The 26,729-nt window shown below is 37.7% G+C and overlaps 1 protein-coding gene across 1 annotated transcript in view; it reads left to right on the top strand.

Moving 5' to 3' along the window:
- Nucleotides 1-1,263: 1,263 nt before the first annotated feature.
- gpc6a (glypican 6a) overlaps nt 1,264-26,729 on the top strand; it is a 166,538-nt gene continuing 141,072 nt past the window's right edge. The window contains exon 1 of the mRNA XM_067586549.1: nt 1,264-1,934. Coding sequence (XP_067442650.1) covers nt 1,775-1,934 — 160 coding nt within the window. The 5' untranslated portion in view covers nt 1,264-1,774. The remainder of the gene's footprint in view (nt 1,935-26,729) is intronic.

Genomic DNA, 26,729 nt, shown 5'->3' with positions numbered 1-26,729 from the left:
ATGCATTTTTTAAAGTTGATTTTAACAAGCCAGCTGTACAGCTTCCAAAACCACAAAACACACTGTGGGCGTGTTTGCAGGATATTACGAGATGCAGTCTACTTTTATATTCTCAAGAGGAAATCTTTCAATTTATAACAAGATACTTTTTTCCTTAGATTTCTTCATCATAACAAGAAAACGTTTCCTTCTTTTAGAACAACAAAGTTTTCTCATTTTAACACAGACGTTTTTATTTAAATAATGACACACTTTGATGTTATAATGTAATAAGTCAGTTCAGTGCTGCCATTGGTAATATAATGTTTGTGGCTGGTGAAATTAAATTAGGTAAAATTATCTCTATAAATGTAATGCATGTAAACACCTCTGCCCTATATAAATGATCATGGTTTTGTTAGTGAGAATGCTTAGAAAGGCTGTGCAATAGAAAACAATAGGTAAAAGAGACTAAGAGAACTGGTTAACATTGTCATCTATCTGACCTAAAATTGAGAAAGTTAAAGTAACAGTCTTGAAGATCTCTGTTTCACTCTCTTTGGCAGCACCTATGGCGATAAGCAGTAATTGCAGGTGTGTTCTTGGATCTCACTCACCCAGAAATCCAAACAGTGTTGCCTGCGTGACACACACAAGTGAGCTGAAGAGCGAGTCTGTTGTGTTAGCGCCTCCCACCCTCTCTGGCGGACCAACCACTGCTGGGTGAAGGAAAACGCATCACTAACTGTCCACTGCCTTTAAATTTTTCTCGGGAATGTCGCCACAGACACCCAGTTTGTACTGCAAATGCAAGGGCTTTATCAGTGGGCCATAGGTTCCAACACCATTGTGTTACCTCATTCGGTGATGGATAGGTGTAGTGACTCAACAGATATATATTTAAATGAAAATATTCAATATTATTACTTTAAGTAAATTCTAATTAGACAAAATGACACATTAATGGTAGAGACAAAAAACAATGTAATGCAGGACAACTTTCAAATCAATTCAGAATGTGTGTGTGTGTGTGTGTGTGTGTGCACCTGTGTGTGCCAAAACGCCTCTTGATGCAAATTGTTGGCAGCTGCATGTATTGTGTGTCCTATTCTGAATCCATCTGAAAGGCTTTATCATATTAGGCTACCTCTATAGGTTATTATCATCAAAAGACAGTCGAGGCTCTGCGAGTTTGTAGACTAACCACAAAGAAAAGGAGAAAGAAAATAATGTAATGAGTCTGGTCCATGTGTAGGTCTACCTCGCCTAGACAACTCCATGGTCCCTGCGCTTCCAACATGTGCCTATTGTGCGCATTACCAAGGATGCACACACGCAGAGGACAGTACGCGCCCCTGGATGCGAGCTGCTGAAGTCGCAGCCACTCCACTCCATGTTTTGCCCTGCCCTTGTGCGCTCTGCTCGCTGTGCAGCGTGTCTCCGTTTCATTTTGCTTTCCTCGCACTGACACACACACACAGGGCTGCCGTGTGTGCGGGAGAAGTTGTTGGCACAGAGAGCACCAGCAGCAACTGTCTCTTCAAACGGATTTGTTCAAGCTGGGAGCAATCGGACTCACCGGGATCCTCTTTTCGAGGGGAAGAGACGAAGCTTTTTGCAATGAGGTGGACGTATCAGAATCTTAAGTGAGGAGTGATTTTTTTTGTTTTGTTTTTTGTTTCAGTGAACATCTGACATCCCGCTCACTGGAGAAATCTTTCGATCAGCCTTTTTTGGATTTCTTTCTCTGACGGAGCTCGCATTTCCCTGTGAAACATTATCAAGGATTTCACTGATGTGTGCGATGTGGAGACTGCAAGTCGCCTTATGTACTCTGTCGGTGCTGTCCCTGTCATTTGGTGGTGAAAGCAAAGCGCGGAGCTGCAGCGAGGTTAGACAAGCATATAACGCTAAAGGATTCAGCCTTGTCAATGTACCTCATCAGGAAATATCAGGTAGGGAAAACTGACAAATCATCGCAGCGTTTCGCCCCCCCCTTTTCACCACGTGTCATCATGTCTTATTCCCCCCTCAAATCAAACCATGTCAGGATGATCAACACACATAACCTGAACTATGTGATCTTCGTCAAACCTTTGAGCATTTGAGCTTACTAACAGTCAGTTGAGTCGACCTAGGCATTATGATAAGTCTGCTATTCCCAAACGGTACGTGCATGTGATGGACTTTGTCAGAGCATTTGTCTGAACTATATCTTTATTCAGTCTGTGTGTTTTTTGATCTGAAGTATTTTTATAAATCAAACGCTATATTGCGGTAGATTAGAACTATGTTAGATTTTTGTCACGTAAAGGTTAGTATTTCTCCTCTTTTTTCCACATTGCCTAATGATGAATCACAGGGAGCTGCATTTCATTCATTATCTCCCATTAAGTAGACACCAAACACTGGATTTAATACCCAGAATACATATATGCATATGATCCATCTGTGCAAAAAGCAGCAGTCATGTTGCTCTATAAGTATCTCTATAAATCACACACTAACCATTCCCATATGGCTACATTCTCAATCCTTTTACATTTTAGAAGCCACATTGACACCAGCATGTTGTAAATTTGAGTAATAATGGCAAACAAACCAAATTCATCACCTCAGCACTCTCACCACCAAAGATGTCCGTTCTCCTATAGAGGTGACTTCACAGGTTATAAATATTAAAGACAACCCTTTTAACGGCACCAATGCCCCCATATGAGAGACTTCAGTATATAATTTTTTCTTGCAGCCACCTACATCTAAAATCTTTTGCAAATAGAGCTGCCTCAATGGAGCCTGCTTTTGCAACAGTCACACCATAAGACACGTTGAGAAACTGGCAGCATACCTGTTGCTCATATTCAACAGAAGATCATGGAGCTTGTTGTGTTGTGTTTTGTCTAAATAGTGAGTACTGTTTACCAGTAGGGGGCTGTATGCACTCAGCACCAAATACTGTACTCCTTTTGCTGTGGATTTTTTTTTTCCGATATTCCTCAAGGCTAAAGCTTAGGTTTTAATTCATGCTCTTTGGTACAGCAGAGATATGGGGTTTTATTATCTCTTGTGTGGTGGTAATCACATTTATGGTCAAAGCAGGGAAGGAGATTAGTCAGTAAACATAGTCTGCTTCATGAGAGGGAAGAGGAGAACCAGAGAGGCCTGAAGTTAATCCTTCTATTGCCTCTTTCGGACAAAATAGAGACACTGTATTGGTAATTGGCAGTGTCAAGCAGTAATGATCATAGAGCCGCCTTATTTGGTTTTAACATGGTTTTTGGCTAGATGGGAATTTGATAGTTTTGTTGCTGATTGAATGTGTGAGTAAGTCTGTGTCTGTGTAACTTGTGTGTGTCTTATTAAGTTATTTTATACCGATTTAATCCAGGAATGTCAATTTTATGTGTTAAATTTTAAAGTTAATGCCCTTATTGACCATTCAGACCTTTTAAAAATTAATGCATCAATTTATGACTGGCTAGACCACAGAAAAAAATAGCATAATCTGTATGTCCTGAAAATACAGAAGGTAAGACTTTCACCAGCAAAAACTACTCCATGAACTGTAATGAAATCTAATAAGCAAAAGAGCTCTAGAATCAAAATAGATTAAATATTATGTACAGAATCTTTTCTTCATGAATACTAACATTATACACTTTTAAAGGTGCAATAAACTGATGAAATGTGACAAAGCAAGAGGAAAGGTGGACATGTTGGCTTCTGATATTGCTCCCCTTTCCTTCTTGCCTTCAGGGTTGCAAAGGGATGGTATGTTAATGATTACAGCTTCGTTTAGTGGATCCAAATATGTGAAGTAGCCTTATTTCTTCATTTATTTTTCGACATGGCATGAATTCTTACTGTATCTATAATAAATGATAATGTAGAGTCAGCTGATTGAAACATAAAACATGAAACAAGAACATGGTTAATTTCACATTTTTTTGATTAGCTAGTTTATATTTGTCCTTCATACAATTCTATTAGTTTATTTTATGTATTCTGAGACAGTATCTTGGCCTTTACATGAGTTTTTATTTCAACTGACAGTTTTCATATGAGTGAAAATCATGCAGTCTTCCAGTATTTGACCACATAGTTTTTGTTGGCCTCACCCTGCCTGGAGCACTGGAAGGGTTCCAGTTACCATAACAAGAATTCAGATCGTGTCAGATAACTTTCTTTAAATAATTTGACAAAGTTTGACTTAATTTTATTAGACTACAAAAGTTTTCGGTGCTTATTTTTCTGTCTCATGTACAGTAACATGCCTCATCTACTTGTAACTTTCAGTTATTTACAACTAAACAATATTTATAATGTCTGACCATTTGACCACATTACACATCAACATGTTTTTGGGCCTGTGTCTCCAAATAACCTTTGCATAAATATGATGGAAGATAGATATAGGCCTCAGGAGATGGGATAGTAGAAAGCACTCAATTATACCTAATTATCTATGCTAATGCAAACGTGTGGTAAGCTGTATGAGCAGTGTTAGTGCTCATCCCTCCATCATGTGCTATGTCATGCTACTGCTGTACCTCTAGAGACAAACATGCACAGGTTTAAAACTTCAGGTTGTAAAGTCCAATTTGCATCAGCTAATTATTTTGACAGATCTCTGCCACAGACAAGCTGAGCTACATTCTTTAAGAGGTGACCAATAAAACACATATGTTTATACAGGTGTTAGTTTGCAGAGAAAATAAAATAGGCAAGTTACTGAAGCCACTATTTAATTAAACTTAGATATCATGCATGCTAAATGTTTATTGAATTCAAATGTTTTTTTTAAAAAGGTCAGAAATGAATAAATATGTATGTTTTGTTTGTGGAGTTCTGAATTGAAGTAGCTTTCTTCTCCGAGGCGTTTTTGTCAGCACATTTACACAGCTACTGTCTAAATTCTGCAGGCCATCCATTATTGAAATATTACAGCAGCATTTAAATGAGTCTCATGGGCTCCAGAGTCATAAAACTGATCCTGAACATAAAGAATCTGGTAAACCGTCAAGGATTACACGAGAAGATTCGGCCATTTCTTTGTAGCTTTTGCTATCCTTTTTCCAAATCTGTAAAGACTGTATGTATGTATGTATGTATGTATGTATGCCATTCAATATATAACTACCCAGTATGGCTTTTATTCAGTTACTGAGTGGCTAGGCTAATAATAACCCCTCACAATTACAAATTTTACAGCAGTAGAAAGCAGAAACATTTGGTGCACAGTTTCCTGCTATCTCCGAGTCAGATTTACGTGTGTGGTTCCAACATGAAGAGTTGTAATGCATGCTCAGCATGCTTCTGTCATACTTACCGCTGTGCTTGGCAAATTGTCATCATACATACAGTACAGTTTTATTCTGGGATTGAAATAACTGTTTGTCGCTGATGCAGACATATTAAGGTAATTGGCAGAGCTGAGTGACTTAGATAGAGGTCACTTAATTTATTAAAAGAGTGCTACTTTCTCCTAAGGACTCTTGAGCTGGCATACATTATGGGAGTGGTGGGAGGCAGAGGTCAGTAAGAAAAATCTTAACTGGCTTTAGACTAGTTTTCGTACAGTAAGAGGTCTCTCGGAAGTTTGCCAGTAGTCTTTTCAAAGAGCAGGTGGGTAGGACAGGCTGGTGGTGCTGAAATATACTGCACTATATGGGGTGAATCTGAAAAATGTCTCAAACTCGCTGGTGGACAGCTTCATTAAACTCCACCAGGTTGAGCTTGTGATTCCCCTGCTCTCATGTCCATGTTGTTAGTGTACCATCGCCTGGTGTGCTACACGGCAGTCAGCCAACAATACAGTACAGCCTGCCTGTGTGGATCACCCATGTGTGCATGTGTCAGACATTAGCTATGGTGTCACGCTCACAATGCTGCTTGATTGTCAGCCCTTTGTTCATAAACGCAACGGCTCCTGTACGCTTCAGTCAGGCCCTGCCATGGAGCTCTTGCTCCCAGGCTTTGCTGTTAATATCAACATCTACTTACACACAGCAGTTGGGATTCTCATGGGTGGACTCGGCTCTTTGCTACGGCTTTGAAACAAAATCACTTGATGTGCTGCGGTTCCTATTAATGCAGTGCCTGAGTCTTATATTTCCTTTCTCAAGAATAACAATTACCTTTGGGGTTCATCCGTAGCAACTTTAAAGAATATTATTTGATTTCTCTTAACAGAACAGTTATTAGCTGTTATACAATACAGCATAATTTTTCCTCATGTGAATTCTTGATGGTGCAACTCTCTCTCTCTGTTTATCACCATGATCTGCAGTTGGCTGTTTGCAGGTTGTGAGATACATGTGGTTTCCCAGTTCCCTTAAACACAACCCAGATATCAGAGATCTTTGCTGTGTGTACTTAAATTAATGTGAGGACCCTTGTGGACCTTCAGTATACAACAGAGCTCCCATTGTAAACATTTGAGCTTACTTGATGCTGACATCACTTAAAGTAACCCATCTTACAACACCTATTAACATCTAAAGTTGACTAAGATGTACTTTATTAGAACTAAAAACAATAAAATCTTACATTTATGTCTTCAAAGCAGGTTTAAATCCATATTTTTCCATATTGGACACGTTTTAGGGTGTCAGATTTAATTTGTTAAAATTGCAAATGATTCAAGGTGATGATACAGTTTATTCATAATTAAGGGTGTAAATACAGTTTATTAGTGTAGTGTTCCCTTAAGATTCCATTGCAAGAATCAGTATTTCAGGCTTTCAAGCTATTAAGCAATATCCTGTACCAGCACATACTGTTTGTCTCATCATTTCTGTCAGGAATTTTATAGGACACATAGGAAGATGCTGTTATAATCCAGTTATGATTAATCTTTTAGTGTCACATTTCTGCATATTGTCACAAAAGTATGTAATCAACATTCTGTTTGTTGCACTGATCAATTTTTAATTAATTTTATATGTAGGGCAGGTATGCAAAATAAATTTGGGAGTAATTTTCGATGTATTCTCAGCCAGATGCCTAATCACTAAATAATGGAATGACATGAAACTTTTAGTGAATGTGTGGGAATACGTCTGTAAAAGCTCTAGCCTTGCAAATATCCATATAGAAACTCTGTGGGGCATTTTTTTCCAAAGCCCATTAAGATGCTCTTGGCTCTGCCAAATTGGAAATAAGTCTCTTGCCAGTCTGTATACATCTTCAGAGAGAGCAGTTAATGAGATGTGAGGGAGATTAGGCTGTGTGCGTGCGTGTCTGTGTATGTCTGTGTGTGTCTGTGTGTTTTTGTGTGTGTAGCAGTTTAGCCACACTTTCCAGGTCTTTCTCTTCAACACGTTCTCTCTCCCACTTGTCACATACAGATGCTTGGTCAGGACCCTTTGACATCACTTTTTAATGCACTGGGTACCCCTTTAGCAACATTTTTCAATGTGCAGGGCCATCCATTCACCTTAATATTAACCCTCCTGCGGCGCTATGCTATACGACGTTGTGAACATTAGTCTGGTGGGAGGACCGGAGGACACACTGCCCGGAAATATTATCCTCACAGTTAATTCCCGTGTTGAGGTTTTTTTTTAATGATATCCTCAACATTTCTCAACACAAAAACATGAAAGCGTCCTTGATAACTCAACAATAAAATAGGTTAATATTATGGCCATCTGTTTTTTTTCTCCCTAGATTCTTAGAAATCAAGTTGGTTTTTTTTTTCCATTTTGGATAGCGGAATTACCCATGATCCTCAGCCACCTATAGAGCTATGGAGACGAAGACAGTCCGTTTTGTTACTTGTTATAAAAGTTTTATTTACTATTATATCTACAATTTACTTTTAACTACTGAATTTATTCCAAGATGATTCAGGTTTTATGGATGATTGAGTTTATTATACATTCACACATTTTGTTTACATTTCAATACACAGTGCAATATTTTGTTCCTGATTGTAACCACCAATTTTGAATACTATATAATAGTATACTGAATATAGGTTATGTTACGGCTTTAGCTGGTGTCTTCACCATTGTACCAGTGAGGCTCATTGATTTGACACACCAAGCCGGTGGAAAAATTGTATTTCACAGAAAAGAAACAGCGACATTTAGAAGCGATAGCCATAACACAACTCTGCAGTCTCGTTAATTAACTGAGAGAATATATTTAATTTATTTTGACTCAAAGGAACCATTGATGATAATCAAGACCAACATAATAAAATAATAAATAAATATATAATAATAATAATAATAAAATAAAGAAATAAAAACAAATATTAAATCTTGTGATTAAATGTTTATAGTAATAAAAAAAAGAATGACAAATGATAAAAAAAACAATAGGCTACAGCTTCTGTGCTCCGGAGTCACGACTGACAGAAAAAAATGGTGCAGATGCAAAAGATACTTTCAATTGAAATAGCTACATTAGCTACATTACCATCTATTGTGGTAGAAAATGACAAAAGTGTTTTGTTTTTGACTGAGTGAGACAAGTTGTCTGCGTGGCACATGCAAATGACTTGGATTGTGAATCCTCCAGCTGCACTTTTACACCTCATTCAGATTTGGTGAATGAGAATGTTTGACACTTTTCCTGACCTGAAGAATGTGTCAGCCCTCTGCAGGCATTCATGCCTGAAATGCATATGGTCTGCAAGCTTCCTGGAAGCCCTCCTCAGCACCATGTATGGTGTTTTCTGAGTAGTGTGAAAAGCCTCCGGCTAGCGTAGGAGACTGCTATAGCACTTTTTCCAGTTTTCAATCAGCTGCTGGCCTAAATCAGTAATGGAGGGGGGATTAAGGATCTCTACCCTCTCAAGCCTTGAGAGGAACTAGAAAATAACAGCAATAAGTTAAAGGAAGGGTGTGATTGTATAGGGATTAGCATGGAGAGGAGTGGAGAGTTAAGAGAGAGCACAGAAAATAAGCTTGAAAATAAACAAATTAACTCAGTAAAATAGGGCATGAAGAGTATCCTTGACTAATTATGTAGTGAAATCATGACTTGGGTGGTAACTACAGTATGTGAGGTGAGAGGAACTCTGGGATAAGAGGAAGGAGTCAGGTAGGATGTAATCCATCTGAACTTGAGGGATTAGTGATCTGAATTGCTGTTTGTGTTGCGCAGAGGCACTGCTACATGATGCCTTTTATACTTGTTTGTACAAAAATGGAAGAAGCATTCAACTTTTCATCTCTAATAAATGCATCAGTGAAAATAAAACTGCCACAGGAGGTAACAGAAGTAAAAGTCACATGTGGTCTTCCTCCGCTGGGAAAAGTTTTTCCCTGAGGATTTCTCTGATGGTGGGCGAGGGTGGTGTGGGAATCTTATTGAGGGAGGTGGGGGTCACATTGACATATAATTGCTGACATGGGGGAATAGTGGGTGGGCATCCACGATTATAGTGTAGTCTGCCTGCTAATGTCTATGAAGGAGAGACCCTGAGGATTGATTTAAAGCCATATATAACATAATGTTTACTACTCAGACAACACTAATCACTTCTTCTATTTTCACCCTCTGGCCAAGAGGGTGTTTTCCTACCATTATTCATTATGTGTATTACACAACCAAGGCGTTCTGTTTTGTTTATGGTCGTTCTTTTTGCCCATAGAGCCTTTTTTGCCTCTGGAGGGTAGTCTCTGAATAGAAGTCCCAAGCTTGACACCAATGATAAGGCTCAGAGAGATGAGAGCCACAGTGTGCTGTGGGAAAACCCACATGGGTTTATCATATCGAGGTGTCAAGGATGCAAATAAATTTCACACTGGGGACTTTTTATTTTTGTTTTTCAGACACAGACAAGTACACATGGCTGAGGTGATTTGCTAAATAAGCCACCCCTCAGAGACTCGGAAGTAAACAAGCATTAAGCACAGATAAACATGATGTGCCAAAATTGTCATGGAAACATCAGATGCTGTCAACAAATGCAGACAACGATGGTGGCACAGGCGTTACAGACTTGACAAGGATGTTGTTGTGTTGAAAGAAACATAGACAGATTTTGCTACTGAAAGGCCTCTGTGGTGGTTTCAGTGTAGCGAAACCATGGGAGGCTTTTGATGTATCAGAATCAATAGTCCAGATGCTCCAACATGCAGACATTATTTTGTACAAACAAAGCCACAGCAGCACATCAATGGCTAACTTTAAGGCCTGTGAACATCATTCAGGGCTCTAAATATAGAGATACTTTTGTCACTGAATTACTGAAGCAGGAAATTGACTATTTGAATATCATAATGCTTTTAACTCTCATTGACCAGTCAGAAAAAAACACACAATAACATAAACTTACGTGATGTAAGGAGTGGGTAAACAGTAATGTAAAGGGTAAACTGGTAATATTCTGTATATTTGTTAACAAATACCATGAAAATCCCAAAACCAACAGTATTTTAGTCTGTCTATCAATACTATCCAGTTTCCCCAGTCCATCTACCCATTTGTTCATACTGAAGACATAAACCTCTAAAATGAGTCATGGGGGCAACCTGGTAGCCGACTGGTTAAGAGGCAGTACCCCAATGTCTGCAGATTGACTCTGGCCGTGGACCTTCGTTGCATGTAATACCACTCTCTAATCCTTTTTACTGTCTCTCTGCACTCGAAACTGTCATATAAATGCCAAAAAATAATCTTCAGTAATCCATTTCAGGAATGTCCTAAAACAGCTGGCCTCTGTATTTTTTACCAAATGTTACTTAAGTTGGTGCACTAGTGAGTAGCTTTCATACCTAATCTGCTTGGTTCAGTTTAAACAAACGCTGTTGTGTTTAGTTCAGTGCGTCTGGACCAGTGTTAAAGCTGTCAGTCAAATTCCAGTGCAGATGACACAACCATACCAGGATCACCTGATGAGAAGGGTCCACTTCCAAATAGCCTCTGGTACGCTTCATTTGCAGGGTGAAAGCAATGTTAAGAGAGCAAAATCCCGATCTCTATGCCTATATGTATGCGAAAACCCTTTGGTAACCATGGTAACACGTGCTTGTCACCGTGTGAGTGCTGTGATTTTGCCTGATCAATCAGAAAATAAAAGTGAGTTCAACCAGAGGTGTGTTTGACCTCATGTCCAACCTCATGTTCTCTAACAGTTCATCATTAAAGCGAATGAAACAAGTAAAATGTAGTGACCTCACAGTAACTACCCTCTGGTAATATTACGCTACAAAAGCCCAGTTTTTTTCCCATTTCTCTCTGTTAGTCACAATTTATGATACAAGGTCCAGTTTCAGTCTTGACCAATAATGCTCAAAGTCTAAGCTGAAAAAATTGCTTTTTAACATTCTCATCATTTTGTGGACTACAGTTAATTGTATGTAAATAGGAAATATGAATGGAATAGTTATTTACACAAATGGAATAAGCATCTTCATTTGGATTATTGTGTTCATGTACTAAGTGACATAGATACATTTTTATTCTTTGATGCTTTGTGGGTGCTTGTGCATGATTTTTTTTTTTTTTTTGCCCTGGAATGGTAGAGGGATGAAGCGATTGAGAAAAGAAAGGCTTTGTGCGTGCAGTAAGCTGCCTTTTTAAAGTTGGGTGTTGCTTCCGCTGCTCTCATTTCCAATATGCACTTGTTCACCATAAGACAACAGGAAAAACTGCTCTAATATTTATTCTGTGGTAGCATGGTGCAGTGCTTACCTAAAATGTGCAATCAGTAAATTAGTCTTCAAGTTCAATCATTATTTTCATGTCAGCAGCTTCTGCATCTGTCAAGTGAATAGATTATTATGGCTCACCAAGTAACAAGACGACAGACAGAGCCATCCTTCCAGCACTCCAGAAAGTATAAGGATTTGTTGCAAATTGTGTTTTCAAAGACCAGCATGTGTTAGCTTAATTGGACAAGACATGCAAGAAAAGCATGTTGTTCCAGTAATAAATTAGGAAATTTATACAGATTACACAAGTTCATGACCCAGTTTAGTGTGATCTTGTTTGCAGCTTTGAGGTGGAGAGACTAATTGAAGATCATTATTATTTTATGTTAATGCTAAAATGTAGAGGACCAGTATTAACCCCAGGTCAGATTTCTGGGCTTTAATTATAACATTAAATAATAGGCTTTGCCATAAAATTCCTTAGGGGATATAATGACACTCCTAAATGTGTTAGAGGTCTGACCTATGTTCCCTCTCCCTGTGTTGCCTTTTTCCTCTGGTTTAGGCACTGTTGTTGCTTCCACTTGGTGATCTGTGAGAGCCAAAATTATAATGGTGTAAGTAGATTTTATGATGATTGATTCCTGCAAAAAATATTAAATGTGCATTAACACTATATGAGAGTGAGAGAAGAATAGACACTGTAAAAAAATCTTGTTTTAATGGAAAAAAAGTGGCAGCTGTGGTTGCAGAATAATTATGTAAAAATACAGTAAAAATGTAAACAACTTTACAGAACAGCCTGTAAATTTTACAGTTAAAACTGTAATTTACACTTTACTCAAAAGTTGTTTATAATGTAGCATCTTTTGCAGTATTAATGAGTATTAAAGAGTTTTACAGTGAAAGCGACATCTAAATATTGCAATTGAATTTACTGTAAAATTGATTTATTACAATTTAAAGGCATAAATATCTAATATCAATCAAATATAAACTGTTAAATATAAATTTTTAAAATATCTAAAAGTATTTTCATTGCCTGTTATAGAAACTGTTTCTATACATTACAGGCAGATTGAACACTTCCATCTAGACAATTTTATTTAAACTGCACTGCCTTCTTATATGTTTGACGTTTACCAGAAATGTGAAAAATATAACCAGTGTACACAGATTAAGCATTTAAAAATTGAAAATCAAAGCTAGATATACCTCAAGAGTTACTGTACTGAAAGATTAAAATTTCTCAATGATAATTTCTCAACATACATATTTGTAATATGCACTTTACGAATATTGGAATAGAGAGCATGTGACTGATTAGTGATCATCTTATTGGAACTGAAAGGAAAGATGGAGAGAAAAAGAGGGAAAGAAACAAAGATGAGAGAAAGAAAGGAGTGAAAGGAAGAGGAAGAGAGGGCAAGAAAGATGGAGAAGACTTTACTTTTAAAAATGTCAATTGTCAGTACAATAAAGGGAATTTTTAGCATTTCCTGATTAGAATAAATAGAACAAATGTATATTCAAACAAGCTCTTCAAATTGAGTTACAGGAATGCAAATGAGGAAATACAAGAGCAGTAAAACTCAGTAAAATTTGCATTCAAACTCTAACGATTTTGTCTGAAACTTTTACTTACTTCGTAAGCTTGAAGAACTGAGCAGATAATAAGCCGAAACAAACCTTCCAACTGTGAGTGGGGCACATCATCAAATGCCATAAATCTTACTGAATTTAGTCCATATTCAGATGAAACACCACTCATGATCCAAATGCTCCTGAATCAAGGTAAGGACTCTAGGGTTCACTTGAAGATGGGATGTGTTTGTCTTCTCCACTTAAGTCTTTTTCTCTGGGTTGATGTAGAAAAAACACCTTGGGAAATAGAAGAAAAACAGATGGCTGTATTAATAATAAAATAGATTCATTAACAACAAAAAACATCAATCATCATTTTTTATTCAAGCTATTATTTTAAAGCCACTTATAATAGTGAAAAGGTAAAATGACAAGTCCCCCAACCCTCAAGTCACTGCAGCAGCTACTTTAGATTTGTTTCAAAGGACACACCTCTGCAGAAACTCCAGGGTTGATGCCACCTCTGATGGGTAATGGATGTGGAAGCAATAATAGCTCCCAAACATCATGCAGAGGGCAGAGACGAAGGAGGGGATGTTGTCGTGTACATTGTTTCGATCCACACTCAGCATGAACCGTCTTGAAGAATAGCAGAATCGTCCTAAGAAGAAAAACAACAACATTAAAAAACATAATTCGAACAAAAAATGAAAACAAGACTTCTGTCCCTGAAACATTTCACAAAACAATGTGAGCATATACATTTTTAAATATTCAAGGTTAGTTAAATTGCTTACCATCAATACAGAAATCAGTGTATGTGCAGGTTCAGAGGAGAGAAATGTAAGGTCTTTTAAGGCCACTTTGACTAACCTTTAAGGGGACCTTTTATTATGCTTTTCCTTATTTTCAGTTATACGTTTATAATGTTACAGTGTCGGACGTTTGTATTAAATGTGGCCAAAGTAAAGGCCAAGCTGTTAATGAGACCTTGCAACCTTGTAGTCAGCTTTATGTATATCCATCGCAAAATACACAGCTGCATCATTTTGGATTAAAATAATTAAAATAGTTCTTCAAACTCCATAGACTCATCATTTTTTGACACAAGGAAAAGCCCTTTTTATGTGATGTACCTTTATACTGTATGTCTCTGTAGAAACACTAGTAGTGTTTTCTGAAAAGCAAAAACTCTCTCACTGGGGCTGGGGTAAAAAATATAACTGTCTATGACTTGCAGAAGCTGAAAGATATGCCTGAAACATCTAATGTCTTTCAGACAAAGTTAGGCAGATGTTTTTAAGGTTTTTCAAATTCCCAGCACATCTCTTGAAGTAGCTGTGTTTACTTTCATTTCATGAAGGGGCCAAACTTCAAAATTAGTGCCGGATAGTGCTGCAAGAAATGGTGTTTTGGTTTTAGTGTACTCTCAGGAAATAAACACTTTCTAGATTCCAAATATTCTTGGATTGTAATGTTAAGATAGGCTTCCTTTGACAAGAAAATCTTTTGCACACAAATCATATAAACAATATATTTAAACTGGAGAATTTGAAGATTTCACCACTTTTACTTATTCCACTTACCTCCAAATCTTTTAAATCCACAAACATCTCTGAGAAAAACTTAGCGAGTACATTTGCCACAGAAAGGTAGACTGCAACCACTCTGTGTTTTTTCTTAGCAGAGCCGAGGAGAGTGACAATTTCAAAAGCTTCCTGGTACAGAATTAACTTCAAGGATCCTGGATTTTCAATGAAGAACTGGTTGGACTTAAAGTTTCGTCCATCACTTATCTCACCAAAATCATCTAAGTCTGTTTCACAAGATTTTTGTGACACTGAATTCTTCCATAATTCTGATTCTCATGAGCTATTTACTGTTTGAATCACAGGTATGTTGTAAGCATGATGAAACTTGAAAATCTACACATTAGAAAATCATAATAATGATTTTTCTTTCAATTCCAATATGTTGTGACAGGCAGGCAAAATAACTTTTTTGTCAATGTCCCAATATTTATGGGCCTAACTGTAAATCTGTAATTCATCTATCCACAATATTAACAACATACTCCATGTTCACTGCAATCACCTGCACTTAGTTATGCAGTACATTTTATTTTGTGCTGGTAAGGAGCTGGTAGGCTGAAGCGCGGGGATGTGCTTCCCAAAGGAGGGGGTAATGTCATGGTGCAGGCCCATTCCCTCTAGAGAATAACAACTACGGATGATTTGATGCACAGGCCCTTGGCTAGTGGGATGAGTTGTTGGTTGAGTGGTTAGCGCAGTCGTCCGTGGTCTGGGAGACTGGGGTTTGAGACCTGTTGTGGGAGCATTTGCTACATTTACTGTCCTGCTTCACTTTAGTTAAAGCAAACAATGACCACTGATAATGACTTATAACCTGTTTCTAATGTATTATACCTGCCTATACCTCAGGAATTCATTACTTCACTTAAAGCAGCCAATTAGCACTTAGAGTAACTTATAATCACATTATAATGCTTTATAAAATGATTATAATGTATTACAACTATGGGAATGATAATGCACTATATGATCCTTGTAAAAAAAAAAAATTGTCAGTGAGTGACCAGCAATTGTGAAGTATTATGATACTAGACCTTGTAAGTCATTATAAAATGCTTTATAATGTGCTATGATTTTTGTAATAAAGCATTATGAATATTTATGAATGCTTATAACTTTAATTATATAGTGAGTGCTATAAGCAGATTATAATGCATTATAAGTATGTATATAATGCATTATAGACATGGGCTTCATAGAAGGTGTTACCAAAAAATCTACCTGACAAAAAACATTATTTAACACTGTCATTTTGTAATTTTAACTGTGCTGTACTGCTTTTTGTATTACAGTTTATCTGTGTTTAAACTACAGTAATCTCTAAAGTCAAAGAAAAATTATTCTTTTAATATAGTCTTACTTTAAAATTAACAGTTGTGTTTGGTTCAGTATTTTGCAAAATATTACTGTAAATTAAACATTGCCTCATCGTTTTCTATTTACACTTTTTTGATGTCATGATTTACAGCACTTCACTGTTAATTTCACAGACATTTTTTACAGTGCAGAAAACATTTTGCTGCTATATATACAGTTTTAAAAAATGCTGCTTTAACTACTCAGAGTTTTGCTCAAAAAATTGTTGAAATATTTTATTACAGCAGCTAGCTGAATGTATTTTGCAATTAGGATGGTGCCGGGTATTACATTCAGTGATATTTGCTTGTAATGAAGCATGTTGGATGCACAACTTGCAAAATGCTGTAAAGTGACATCAGAATTCAGCTGGAACTAAAGAAGTATGGCAGTAGTGAACCACCAGTTCACTTAAATCACCTATCCTTGTGTCTGATGACAGTGTGGAGCAGTCTTGCAGGAAAAGATATTTGGACTCACTAGGCTCACACCACTGACTTGAACGGGGCCACATAGTGTATTTCCAGGGAGCCTTGCTGTCATGGCAAATGTGACAAGCTCATATAACCTTAATGTCAGGAAAGGACCAGTTTGAAGCCTCGCCGTCATGAGAATGTTGATGAGGCTTGAGAAAGAATATCTCCAGCCTCAGTAGTTTCAGTTTCATTAATTCAAGGCCTGTTAGAAAAGAGCTACAAGCATTTTGGGATGGCTTATAGAGAGTAATGGGTTGACAAGCTTATGTCCAGTGTTTACATCTTTTGCACCCTTGAATTTCTTCATGTGTCAAATGAAACATCTGCCATTGTGATGTTTCTTGGCACATCCTTGTTCTTTGGCTCCCGCAGAGTGCCAGAATCTGAAAAGAAGCCAGCCTCGTCTCCTGCTCCCAGAACCCCGCTGTTTCCTGTCCCCTGTGTAAGCTACCGGTAAATGAGTGGGCTGGTCATCTCGCACCCTGGGGCTCTACCTCGGGCTCTTCAGACCACCAGCTGTTGTGTTTACGACTGAGTCATGCACCAGTTAGCATGATGAATCCAGAGCATGAGTGCAAGGCTTTAACCTCACCGTATGTCTCTTCCTCTTCCTTCCCAGCCTCTAATAGGAAGCAAGTGTGGGGAACTGCAGTGGAACACTGATATAAATTATTGGGAGTATTTGGCAGTGTGCACTTTTTAGGCCACAACACTGCAGGGCACACTAACAAGATGTGATGGTATTTAGAAGTAAGCTATTTACACTTTATTACACTTCAAAATATGAAGTTCAAGGCTACATAAGCTGATAACTTATAAAATCGTGTTTTTTGAGTGTTTTACTTTTCTTCCTGTGATAATACTGTGTTGATTCTACATTTCCAGGACATAAACAAGAGACCACCAACTATGTTATATGATGCCAGCAGTAGAAGTAGAAATAAGAAATAAAAAAATAATTTTAGACAATTTAAGTATTTACATCAATTTTACAAAATATGTGTTTGTCAGTCACCACCTGCTCAGTAAAAAAAGATGCATTTTTTGCCAAAACCAGTTTTCATGCGGCCACAGCATGATTAATGGTGTTGTTTACTTACTTACTACTCGCCTGTTGCCATATTATTCCCGGTTATAATTATTCACCACATTTTTGTTCCAGTGAATGGGTTATGTTTTGTAAATAATTAATTCCTGACCACATAGATAAGCTCATATTCTTAAAAGAACCTGTTGGAGATCAGGGCAGTCATGTTCATTTGTAGGCCCCTTTTACTGGTACAACAATGTGAAAGGCTTTAAGAGCTGTATATGTATCTCATTGAATGTATGTCCTTCAGAAAAACCAGTACATTGCACATAATTATATTATGTTTAACTGTTTGAGCAGGATCAGGGTCAACAATTTCAAGTGGTGGCAGTATTTCATTTTCCATTGATACCTCATTTACTTGGGTTATGCTGTGAAAATAGCCGGTGTCAGATCTTTTACATGAAGCTTTAATCAAGGAAAAGCACGTTGAGTTCATCATTAAATGCTTAAGAAGCTGTAAGAGAGTTCTTTGTAAAACAACGTTATCATGACTTACATTTTCACTTAAGTATGGTCAAGTTAAGCTGGTTGGGTATTTACAAAATGAATTTGACAGTTTCCTAAACCTTTTCTACAAAATGTATAGAACATATATAGGGTAAAAACAAGCTGTAACCAGCCAGAGATTCCTATGATTCAGAAACAGCTTACAGGGCTGTATGTACCACCTCCTCCCACGGGTGTGATTTGGAAATTTGTATGCTATTATGTTCTTATTTCCACATACAGTGTTCGCCCCAGACTCAGGTGTAAATTATGTTTGAAAAATTGGTCACAGGCATTACCCATGGCATGAGTCTATACAATATATTGTAGTTCTGCTTTAATAGACTGCATGCATGACTGGGGCTAGTGGCCATAAGCTCCACTCAAGTGCCCGACTTGTACTTTGACATTTACCACAAGAGTCTCCAACCTGCCAGCACACATATTGGTTTCAGATACTAGGCAGGCATAAAGTTGAGAAACTGCAGACATGCTCATTAAAGCATTAATGCATAAAAAAGTTGAAAAAAAAAAAAGTTGAGTTAAAATTAGTCAAGGAATTAAGGTGTCAGATGGGAGGAAAACTGTGGTTTATAAAAAGCTCAACATGAGTACTCCAACCTGTAAATCAGATGGAGTGAGCACGGCAGGTCATGTGCTTAGAAGATTTCAAACAGTATTTGAAGTTGCCTGACTACACTTGTTATTCACTGCATGGGACCAGATTTAGACAAAAGAAATATGACTCAAAGAGGCTTTTTAGCAAATACTGTGTCTTTAATATACATTCTATATTAACAGTAGATATTATCCGTATTAAAAATAATATGAAAGTGTGACACCATTGCCTGTGTTAACAGTGTAACTTTTCCATGTTTATGTCATATCAGGGTTATCATAATTACCAGTTTCCAACTTGTAAATAGTGTTCACATAAACATCCAAGTTGTAATTAAACCTACAGTAGGAAGTATGAAACTCATATTTTTTGAAAGCTTTGATATATCCGACCTGGCACTTACTAATGTGGAAATGCCTGAAAACCAAACAAACAGGACGCCTTGTGTCAGCCAAGTCTGCCATTCAGGATAATTAAACACTAGCAAGTCGGAAACATGGGAATCTTTCCCATCCATCCATCTTGTAAGACCCCCCTTTCTTATGACTGACATGTGTGACTGTCTTCCACTTATTCTGTTGAATTCCCAGTGGTAATTTCCATGACCTTGCCTACAGTTTTTCATCATGTTGACAGATAATATTTGCATATAGTTTAGGTATGTATAAGTCAAAGCCCCACTCCACTCAAAAATGGGTTTTGCTTACTGTTCCTTCAGTCGGATGTTTCAGCTTCACTGTGCAGAATGATGTATGTGCAGAGTTTGACACGCCAAGGTTGTTTTTACATTAATCTGCTGAAGCAGGAAAGTTTCTATGTGCTCACTGAAAATCTGACTTTGAAGCACATACTTAAAAGCTGATTTTGTGACATCACAACCAGTTTGGAGCCCATCGTGGTCCAGTATTCAGCTTACACAAGTATGATATGGAAATCTGAAGCCTCAAGTGCAAATGCACTGAGAACGGACTTAACAGTGCAGAGGGTGACATCTTGTATCCAGCAGTTAAACTTGTGAAATGAGAAAGAATTGCATATTTATAGATTCTAGATTTTTTAATGAGAGAGAAGAGTAGATGTCATTTTAATGATTTTAACTCTTTTTTTGTGAAAAACTATATTAGAAATGATTTATTTTTCAAAGCAGAGTATTTTTATATATCTTAAAACCTGTGTTGAGGTATTCTTTAAATACGTAAAATGAGACTAACTTGACAGACTCTCTTGGGCACACTGTCTGTTATCATTGTGCATGACAGTAGCTTGTGATGTGGTAGCTTTTCCCTGCACACATCTTTGAATCATGATTCATGCCCATTGCCTACAATTTGAGATATTGCCTTTTCATATTTCCAACTCAGTAATAACATCTCATTTAGGCCGACTGGCAGGTGCAACTCTGTCACTGTGCAAAATGGAATGCCTCTAGCACTTGTCATCTTTGGAGAAATTCAGCAAAAGATATTTGGAGGAAGAAGGAAGAGAAACAACTATTTTTGCCCTTTGGGATTTCAGCCCAAACAAAATGTGTATTGTGCACCCTCGACTATACATTGGCAGGTAGTAAAAATACCTTTTTGATTAGACATACTGAACACACTGTTAATGTGATTAAAGGCTGCAACACTTTCTGTCCCAAACACCTGAGCTGCGGGGTAATACAGTGCATGGCATGTGTAGGAATATGGAAGTTCTACGGTTGAGAAAATGTAGTGCCAAAGGAAAGGGCCATCTGGCGGCAAGATGAAACGGTGAAAACATTCTAAATATCGCATACACTTAAACTGCTATTGATTTTCATTAGGGGGGGCTTTTTTTAGGTGGCTAAAATACATTTTGCTGCTGGCGCCATCCATAGCAGTTACATTGTTTCGCTTCTGTCCTGGTACTTCTGCCTGCCTCTCCAAACTGGGAGCGTGCCGACCCAAATCTACTGCATGTAATACACTGACTATGGATGTTCACGTCATACAACCTCACTTCAAAAAATATGAACTATCACTTTAACATCTATGAGAATCAATCATTTTATTATCTACCTGCCATGTTGTCAGTTAACATTGATGGAAGTCAGAGTTGATAATTGTAAACAAAACAGTCTGCACATTGTCTTAGACATGCAAAGAGCATTCATTAACACCTACACTGCTGTCATGTTTCAACTACCCAGGCTTTTTATCAGGCTAAAATGAGGCTAGAGCTGACAACAGATTGGCAAGTGCGCCATAAAATTATGATCTTTAGTAAATGTCTGATTTCAGTCAGGGCATTAAGCCCTACCTCACTGATTCACGCCACACTCTGAACCATATATTTATCCATCCATTACTGTCACGTAATTGTCCAACTCTGGAAGTTATCTGAAAGTTAGAAAATCCTTTAGCAGTCTCCAAGTGTGGCAACATATGGTCAGAGTGATTGTGGGAATTATCTGTGTCATCTTGTTTGGACATATTCAATTTGGGTCTCAAGCCCCGGTGGAAATAGTTGAAAGTGGGTGATTTGGGTGATGGAGAGGAGGTCCAGATGGCAAAGCAGCAGTAAGATCAATCTAGCTTGATGTATTTTCCCCACTTCAACATGCAGACAGATGTGATTTAACACAGTAATTGGGTTTACTTTCAGTTCGTGGATTTCTGTTGACAAGTAATAACACCTTAGTAAATGTGTGCAAACTTGCTTGTAAAAACTCAAAGCGTTCATTAATTTGTGTATTATTTCATCATAACTATTATCATCTCATCAGGTTTATCAGCTATCTTTTGGGTTTTGACTAAATATTACACACACAAACCCACTGTGGTTTTGTTCAGAATACCACCCACGTTCTTAAGAACTCTTAATACTTATATCAAGATTAAAATAAAAATACACTTCTAACCAAATTCATGACATTTTGGTCACTTATTTTATTAAAATGTTTCATGTCACCTCACAAATGTTCCTTTGATAGAATGCTACACACGTATTCAAAAGATACAACTCATTTCTTAACGTTCATCATTTAATACTTCCATGTGCTTTCAAAAGTACCTTACTTTTATCAACCACATAACTTAATTTACCTCCAATCATTTATAAATGAACACTTTTATAATTATGCAATCATTTGTGTGAGGTTAGAAGTCACGCTCTGATGTTCAGTATTTTTCATTTCTGAACTAAATCTTTGAGTAGAATGGATTGCAAGAGGTGATGAAATATATTATGTAGTTCATCATAAGCAGGAACGAGTTGGTAGCCTACTTTTGCTTTGAATTTTAAATACAACTCAGATGTGTTTAAAGGTGGGAGATGTCCCAATATGTCCAGGATGCCTTTGATTGTAGGGAAGTGATTTTAAAAGTTAACCTTTAAAGGAGAACATATCATCTGGAGTTTTAAGCTGACAACAGAGCCTGCAGATTTTACCTTATTTTTCTTAAAGCTATTTTTCCCTTTCATATAAAATGATAGAGTATTCATAGCATATTCCATCATTCAACAACTCTTAATTCTCTTTGTGAATGGGATTGAGCTTTTTTGCCCTCTAATCTAGGTCATGTCAGCTGAATAAAAGGCCCCTTATGTGCTGCAGCCCAAATAAAGGAAGGACAGTCATGGCCCAGATGTGAGAGGGGCCTAAGCTGTACCTGAGTCAATAGATCTCAAAGATAGAGGTGTCAACCTTTCTCAGGGAGCTGCGGCTCAGCCTGCCTTTTAGCTGAACTTTGCTGAACCATTTAGTCCAAAGAGAGCAGATAGAGAGAGGGAGAGTAAAGGGACAAAGAGTGCCAGGAACTGTCATTTAGAGAATTTCTTGACTTTGATTATTTGATTATCTAAAACAAAAATTGCTAAATTTTTTGTCAATCGACTAATTGTTTCCGCTTTATGCATGATAACTCTTTAGTCACAGATAGTAAAAGAAATATAACTTTGCTTTGATTGTTACTGTGCTGAAAGAATGCACTTAGTTGAGGTATGTGCAGTAAATCTCTATAAAGCAAGAGATGGATTTTGAACAGAATCAATGCTAGAAACGGGGAAAATAAGTCACAATTAAATTGAATTTTGGATATCGTCTGGAGACTTGGCTGAAGTAAACTCAACAGTTGAATTGAAGTGTCAAGAGTGTGAAACTGTTCCTGCAGCCCTGTGCCCTCATTTGAGGGCAATGAGTCTTTCGTGCACATTGGCGCTCTGTGGCAGCTGAACTATAAGAGCAGAGAAGAGGCAATATTCCAGAGGCAATTCTGAATGAGACTGGAGTTGGAATCTGCTGGTAGATCAATGATAATAAATGTGATTCATTCAAGATGGTGCTTCCCAGTTATTGAACTTGGCTCTGTGGTGTGAAAACCCTGCTAACAGCCGGCAGTCTATGTTATCCTGGAACCCGATAAAAACATACTCCATTTGATTTCAATCAAAATGTAGGTTTCTTGCATAATACCTGCACACATTAAACATAAACATGCTCTGTTAGGCTCTTTTTAGTAGTTCTCTGAAGTTGGAATAAAGCTCACCAGCTTAGTACAATAGATGCTGCCACACGCTGCAGAAATTAATTTCATTTACTGCATCACTACACCTTTTTATGAATTTTCAGCATGGGTGAATAATACATTTTTCTCTCTTGACTTCATGATCTGTTGGCTTGTTTGGCATGAGGCTTTGGCGAGAATGTCCTCACTTTATAAATGCTGGCAAGAGTGGTCAAGGGATGTAGCAGATGGCATGGCCCATATGCAGTTTGCCCTTTGGCCAGGTAGACTAATGAATCCTTTTGGGAGTTAATCACACTGTCTGGCATCAGACCCTCTATGGGCATAGAACCCACTCTTTTCCCACAGCTGCCCTGAAATATTTTGGAGCTTTCACATTTCCCTGCAACATATGTTTATGGTTCTGGGGGATGAAATTGAAAAAAAAAGTCTCTTTAGCATTTTAAATCTCCCAAGTAGAGGATGATGTAGGGGTCTTACAACTGTATGTATCTGTAGATGAAGGACCCCTTTGAATCAGTTCTTGACTTTTTTTTTTGTTTTCTTGTCATACCGCTTGGTAAAACATAAGGAATTCTGTTTCCTTAGATCTTAAGGTGTGTATCTATAGTGTATTATCTATATTTGTGAACCCTTTAGACACTAGTATAAGTACATGAGAAATATCATAACAGACCATGTTTGTGTTTCATTAGATGTATTTTTTGAAAAATCACACATTTTTTGAACCTATTATCATGTTATTAAGAGCTGTTTTTATTTGCATGTGTGTAAGCCACAGCTGTCTCACTGCAGCAGGCTCCTGAGCTTTTTCAGTCACAACCTGATGGTGGTTGTTACTTTGCTCAAAGGAACCATATATATATATTGGTTTTCAGTTAATTAAACATTATTTCTTTATATTATTTTTTAAATAAATCAGTAAAAAATGAACCAATAGAAAGTCTCAACCTGCAGAGAAAAGGGTCAGTCAACTTTAAACCATGACAAAGAAGGAAAGTGCAGCAGTATGACGAGGGAGATGGGTTTACACCCTTTATTTCTCATTTTGATTATTGCATTAAATCTTCACTTTACTAGATCGACCATGTTGCAGTGGAAGCCCCAGGACCTTAACTTCAGCTTTGAAGCCTTATCCTTAGCTTTTCCTTTGAAGCTTTATCATGAACTGGCAAAGTGACTGAGACCAATCAACTCGGCACCCTGCGACTATTGAGGTCCCACACCTTTTAGCACAACAGCACAATATAGAGAACCACCTGCTGGCAGCTATTTAGCTGAAGATCAAGCAGAGCAATTCAAAGTTAGGGTTGCATGTCCGTGTATACAACAGTCCACTGTCCACTTTACTTGAAGGTTTAAAACTGTATTTTCTGTGACTTGAGCCATTTTTTTTTTTTTTTGCACTGTATACATAATCACATAGATTCTTGTTGATATATTATGTTCATACAGATAATATTTTCACATCACAGATACTGTGTGTAAAAACTTTTTCTGCTCAAAACTAGCTTGTATGTGTCTGCATTTAAAAGTTGAGCCGATTTCTGTGGCCCCTCCTCAACCATAATATAGTAGCCAAGACCGTGAGGTCTATTTCATATGTAGAACCTCTCAACTGTTGTATCAGCCACCATGCCATGTATAAAAAGCAGAATACTGGCTCACGATAGCCCCAGTTTGAGCCTCTGACACATAGCTGCTGCACAAGTGCCAGCTGTATTAGATTTATTCCTCTTCTGTGGCAGGGAACACAACACATGGGCCTGCAGATAACTGCGCTGTATTCAGAGCTCAACAACATATTTAGGGCAGACGGAGAGTACGTTAACGTAACTACCATTAACAGCAGGGGTACAACTATGTATTGGCACACACCGGGAGAGCCTCTTGTTGTAGATCTGCTAGCCCAGCTTTAACACCACACAGACCCACACTCTGTCAAAGGGCCCAAAAATTAGCTTCTAGTGACAGTCGAAGCACCACCAGATTCCCTGTCTTTCCAGTGGCGACAGTAGCTGCTCATGGCTTGTTAGCTCTGACTGATTGGTACGTCGTTATCCATGCTATACTGTGTGGTGGTCAGACATTGTGTTCCCACACCTACAATATACTCTTCTCCCAAGAGTATAAGAAAAACACAAGCAGAGAAAACCTCAGTAGCAGTCCTCCACATTAAGCATCTAAAGCACTTCTAAACTGTTGTCACTAGGGCATCTGCTTCATTTGTTGAGCTTTAACATCACATGGCTGCCTAACAAACTGCAGGGGCCACTGCCAGTTTTAATGAACCACTATTAGAAAGGAAGGATAAGAAATGTGTCATCCTTTACACCTTCCTGTTAAACGTGATTGCAGCATATGCTTGCACATATGAAACCTCAAACACACGGAGGACATGGTTCTTTAACATCAAAGGATGTGAAGCCAAAGGGAACTGAGGCCAAATACAAGGCAACTGTGCAATAAAGCATACCATATGATGTTAGTTCTTCTTTAATCCCTGCATGATCGTACCTCCAGGTCCATCCACTTGCTTCCAATGACCTATATATCCCTTACGTTGTTATTTAGCTGATTAGAATGTTTTTTTTTTTCAATTTGTCACACATAATAATCTTTTAAAGTAACATTTATAAAGCATTGCAAAACTCTGAATTCTGTCTTTATGTGGCTGATTGCATGTGTCAAAGGGGCATTGTCTCACCATCTTTTTCTCCAGCCATTCATCAGCATTGAGCTGGCCTATGTTAGCATTCTCTGAAAACGTAGTCAGCAATTTCGTCTAATTACAATGCTACGCTTCAATCATGTTTTCAGCTCATGAAGATAGTGATCCAGAGGAGGCAAACACATCTGCGCATCAAAGAAACTGAACAAAACTAGTAATGTGTGATTGCATTTCTAAGGCGAACAATATTTCTTATGCCTCGCTTCCTTTTGATTAGGGAACATTTGAGCTAATGCCAGCAGAACATTTCACTGTAAAATCCCCAAAGAAGATTGCCATTTGTCCTTAATTATCTTGCCTTCTGTAATTACATATATTTAAATCTCTGATCAGCTCGTTCTGAAAAGGAGGGATGTGTAGCAGTGCCTTCTGACATCTGGGCTCGAGGCAGCTGCAAGGACAGTGGTACATTACCGAGATGGGCTGGATTTAACATATGAGTAAAGGCCTTTTTCTCAGCAAGATTACACAACTATTTACTCATAAGTTTGCAGATAAACCTGTGGGTAAATAATGTATAATGTATGTGTGTATGCTTCTGTGTTGTTGCATGTGTTGATCCATGAATTTGTGATCAGGTTAGGAGTGTAATGAATCATGAATGTGGATGGAAGTGCCAGAGTTAATGCTTAAGATACAGCTGTGTTTTTTCATATTGAAACAGAAGCAAGTTTCTCCATGTGAAACACTTGATATGACACTTCTTTTAATATG

This window comes from Thunnus thynnus, chromosome 1 (genome assembly GCF_963924715.1).
Source record: "Thunnus thynnus chromosome 1, fThuThy2.1, whole genome shotgun sequence".
Taxonomy (NCBI): Eukaryota; Metazoa; Chordata; class Actinopteri; order Scombriformes; family Scombridae; genus Thunnus; species Thunnus thynnus.
This window is presented reverse-complemented; position numbering and strand designations above follow the sequence as displayed.